The 4,439-nt window shown below is 47.4% G+C and overlaps 1 protein-coding gene across 1 annotated transcript in view; it reads right to left on the reverse strand.

Annotated features, from left to right (window-relative positions):
* The window catches only part of CCDC167 (coiled-coil domain containing 167), a 5,831-nt gene extending 1,763 nt beyond the window's left edge, over window positions 1-4,068 (reverse strand). Inside the window, exons 1-3 of the mRNA XM_009331121.1 lie at window positions 4,000-4,068; window positions 3,809-3,903; window positions 1,301-1,353 (exon numbers count right to left, since the gene is read on the reverse strand). Coding sequence (XP_009329396.1) covers window positions 1,301-1,353; window positions 3,809-3,903; window positions 4,000-4,068 — 217 coding nt within the window. The remainder of the gene's footprint in view (window positions 1-1,300; window positions 1,354-3,808; window positions 3,904-3,999) is intronic.
* Between the last annotated feature and the right edge of the window lie 371 nt (window positions 4,069-4,439).

The raw sequence follows: 4,439 nt of genomic DNA on the forward strand, positions 1-4,439 counted from the left end.
CTGCAGGTTCCCAAACTGGTGCTGGTATTAAAAGAGGCTTTTAGCTGTTCTTCCTGCCCCCATTCTTCACCTAGTACAAGCATTCTCATGCAACCACAGAGCAAACTGCTTGAATCTGCAAGGCTACAGAGGAGGTGGTAGGGGCAGGAGGTCACATAACCCCAAGCACAGCAGTGCCAGCTTAAACTAATGGAGCAATGCCATTGTCAGCAACTGCAGTTCATGGCCTCAGGTGTGTCAGCTGGAATAAGCAGAGGTTTAATCAGACTGAGTGATCTAAAAAGACTGTGTGCACATGCACTGTCTGTTCTGTTCCAGGAGGAGCAGCTATCACCATTAGGTGAGGCTGTTGCTGCTGCCTGAGCAGCCTGTCAGATTGCTCTGTTGATGCTAACAGTGATGGCTGACTGCTGGTAAAAGGGTGGCAGTGAAGTGCAGAGTCTTCTGCCATCTCTAGTGGTAGGCCCTTAGGGAACAGCTTTGAATCTGTTTAAAATAACTGTTAGGCTTCTGGAAACAGTCCTTTAACATGAGTTAAAATTACAAATTTGCTCACCATACCCCAGATTTCAACTCTCCAGGCCTAAAAGAACACTTGTGTTTCTTTCCCTTGTGTGAGCTCTGGTGCTTGCACTGCTGCAGAGTGCTGTCAAGCAGTTAACACACTGATCAACACCAGGAGCCTGAAGACATGCAAAGCAGCATCCCTAGCGGAATGGAAGTGCTGTCAAATGTGTGGTAGCTCAGAGGGACTCCCATTTTAACGGTCTACAGCAGGACTTGCAGCAAGGAAAGACCCTGGCTCTCTGGAATTGCAGGTAGCACATCAGTGTGAATCCCCATGCTCATGTGCTGAATGGCCCCAGAAACTGATGCAGAAACCCTCCCCAAGGAAGGCATACTTTGCTGCACTCCAGATAGCACTTGGCAGCTTGCTTAGCAAGCCTCTATTAAAAAAGAAAAGGAAAAAAAAAAAAGGAGGGGGAGGATGTTAAAAGCCACTCAAGTCAATCTGTTGGCTGAGATTATCTAAAGACTGGTAATTTGGGGTATGTGAAAGGGACATCTTTCCCCCCTCATTAGCTGATGCTTGTTTTTTTCCCCTATGATAGCACAGCTCAGGCGGGAGGATCCAGACTCCTATTATAATATGCTGACTAGGTTTCCCTCACTCTAGCTCCCTTTGGTTGAACCTAAATTCAAAGGCAGAAGTCAGAGGTGGCAGCAGCTTGAAGACGAAGCTAAGCTGCAGCACTGATGCCATCTGGCCCAGAGGGACCATTTTTAATGAGGCTCTTACCATAGTTGTCAGCTTTGGTCATTAGTAAGTTTCTCTCTCTCTCCAGTGACTTTCTGTAATGAGAAGAGGAGTTCATTACCTGTGAGGCACAACACAGCCTATTTCTTTGCTTATATGATGGAAGAGAGACTGTCCCACTGCCAAGGGATATCTGCTCACAGAATGAGCCCCTCACCCTTCACTGTGGAGAGGTGACAGTTTAGAAATCCCCCAGCTGTGCAAGAGAAGAGATGCAGCAGTTTTAGATTATTTTTTCCTTCCCCCAAACTGCTTCATATCTCTCCTTTTAGGACAGTGTCAGTGTATGCAAGCAGGCTAAAAAGGGGTCTGTGTGTCAGAGCCCCCTACTCTGTTTTCCCAGGTGGGGTAGGAAGTTCTGCCACAGCTACGGCATGGGGCAGGGTCCCTACATGCTCTCTGCAGGATCCTGCCCCTCCAGCACATCTGGCTTAGTGCTGGAACACTAATTCTTCTCACCAATTGAAGCTGGGATCCCTTTGTCAGAGGTATCCAATTTACACAAATTGGTCAACTCAAGGAAACAAGCTGAACCCAAGCTCAGTAACAACCAGTTAAACAACCTGTTATTAGACTGAAGACTCAGGATAATAACAATGAAGAGTAAGTCAGGCCAACCCAGACCTTGTCTTAAACTGCACAAGATGATTAATTAATATACAGTTTAAAATATACACACAAAACAAATTGCCTGAAAGCAGCAGCGTTTCCATTACAGCAGTGAGGATGCGGTCACTCCTTTTGGACTGCGTGCCTATAAATAAAAACGCACTAACAAGTTATCTCCTGGTTCAGAGCAGACAAAGAAGGCAATAAGTGTAACAGAGTTTGTTGTTCCCCTTGGGGGAGAGCAAGAACCTGTAGGAGGAAAGAGATCCAAATGTATGTGTACAGCTACTTAAGTAAGGGATGGCAAGAAAGCAAGCTATGTCAGAGCAGCAGGAAAGGGCTCTTAAAGGCAACTGGGGAAAGGCAATGTGGAGTGCAGCCAGGAGGAAATGAGAAGACAGATTTACCAACATGACTGAGCTGCTACTTAGAAACTCACCTTGTGAAGAGAGTCAAGGGGAGAGGCTTTGAGAATGAGACATGAAGAAACCATGACAACTGAACTTCAAAATGGGAAAGCAGAGCTCTCCTTTGTGTACTACTCACTGAATCAATAATTTTGATCATGGTACCTTCCTGCAGGGTTTTTCGAATGATCTGGATTGGGCAACAGAATTTCTGTTTCCATCTCCATATAAGTTGTAAAATTCAGAAAAGGCCCCAGGAATCCCTATTCCTAATTCTTTGCTCTAGGTCCTATATTTCAGGGAGAAATCATACAGATATATTCCATCCTGTCAAATTACCACAACTGTAGGTTTGGTTGTTGGCCATCTAAGTACCAGATAAAGAACACAGACAGTAAACATAAGAGGAATTTAGGCCTAGAAAAGGACTGTTCAGATGAGGAGCTAGAGAGATGAGGGACAGGAGGAGACAGGACCCTGCCCAAAGATGGATGGGGATATAAAACCCCAGTAAAGGGGAGGGGGGGCAGGGGGCAGGGCAGGAGCATGGAAAGGAAGAACAAAGAAGTTAAGCTGAGGCTGATAAGTATCAGGGTGTGGAGATGTCACTGCTGCTAGGATCATTTCTAACTGGGTTCTGTAGGACAGTACTGTAGAGCAGATACCAGGACCAACAGGACTGCTCCCCTGGGCCTACGATTCAGCTTCCCAGCCTTTTTTGCTTTTTTCCGGAGCAGTACGATGCTGGTGACTGGAAGAATGTCCTCAAGCAGGCAGATTTGAGGATCAGCTGGGAGATCTAGGATGTCTTGCTTCATACTCTAGAGAAATAGCAGGTTCTGCCTGTGTCTGCTACAAAATCCAGGTCAAAGTCCTTGCTTGAGTCCTAGCTCTAGAAGCCTACAGTTGTCTCTATGTCAGTGACAGATTTCAGGGGAACTGTCCCTCTTCCCTTTCCCAAGGAAAGCCAGTGTGTCACTGCATCCCTACAGATGATGCATCCTACATCACTCATCCCTACAGAAATCCAGACACATTTGCAACACAGGCACAGATAGAGTAATTTCCCTCAGCCCCTTTTGCAGCTGCATCCCAGCCTGGTTTGGCCCTCAGCAGTAGTTGCTGCAAGGCTTGAGTAGCAGCGTGCAGTGAACCTTTGCCAGACTCACAGAGCTGTTTCCTAGCAGGCCAGGAGCCAGCTCTGCAAATGAATCGGCAAGTTTTGGGCACTGCTTGGCTGGTTGTGGTGCAGGTTGGAGAGTGAGGCTGTTTGTAAGATAAAGTTCTCTCCATATAGTGCTGAACTTCTCATCCTGGCAAGTTCCCCAAGTAAGCTCCAAGCTGGGAGAAGAGTGTCTTGTCATGGGAAACCACACATACCCATCCCTTCAAGAGCCCTTGCCCAGTACTACAGCAGGATGACAGCTAGCTGAAGTGCACAGCCACAGCTGTGAAAGGAGGTGGTCAACAATACCTTCCTTCAGGGCTGAGCTTCTCCCTGCACAGTTTAAGATCCATCTCCTCCATGCTCTGTCTGCAGCGTGCCAGCTTCTCCTCCAGTCCATCAATCTGAAAAACACCACACCAGTCACTGTCATTTCCTCTCCCAGCTAACATGGATCCATCCCCACTCAGATGGGAAGGGTGGCAGCTCAGCCACTCCACCTCCTTCCTCCCCAAATCAAGGAGGAACAGCCCCAGCTCTGTGTAGAGATCACAGCACAGAGAGCCCATCGCCTCCCAGATCAGCCTGTATTATACCCCAGGCAACTGTGACATTGTAATCCCAGATGCAGCCAAGCCAGCTCTAACACGCCTACTTGTGTGGCTGGCCAGCACCTTTTTGGTACTATCTGATCCTGTTCCAGCCTGTTCTAGTTTCTTTGCATTTGGCTCCACAAGCGAAGATGTGATCTAAGGCATCTTTATGCAATTAAAAGAGGATAAAATGAGAGACTGGCCTTCGCCAAAGCCTGAGGGACAAGGTCTTGATTTAGTGCTGTGAATGGATGCAGAAGTTCATGGGACATGACTACAAAGCACCCTCAGCTGTCTGGTTGGGTGAAGAGGGGACAAAGGGGAAACACTGATACCTACCGTCAATT

This window comes from Pygoscelis adeliae, unplaced genomic scaffold (assembly GCF_000699105.1).
Source record: "Pygoscelis adeliae isolate BGI_AS28 unplaced genomic scaffold, ASM69910v1 Scaffold218, whole genome shotgun sequence".
Taxonomy (NCBI): Eukaryota; Metazoa; Chordata; class Aves; order Sphenisciformes; family Spheniscidae; genus Pygoscelis; species Pygoscelis adeliae.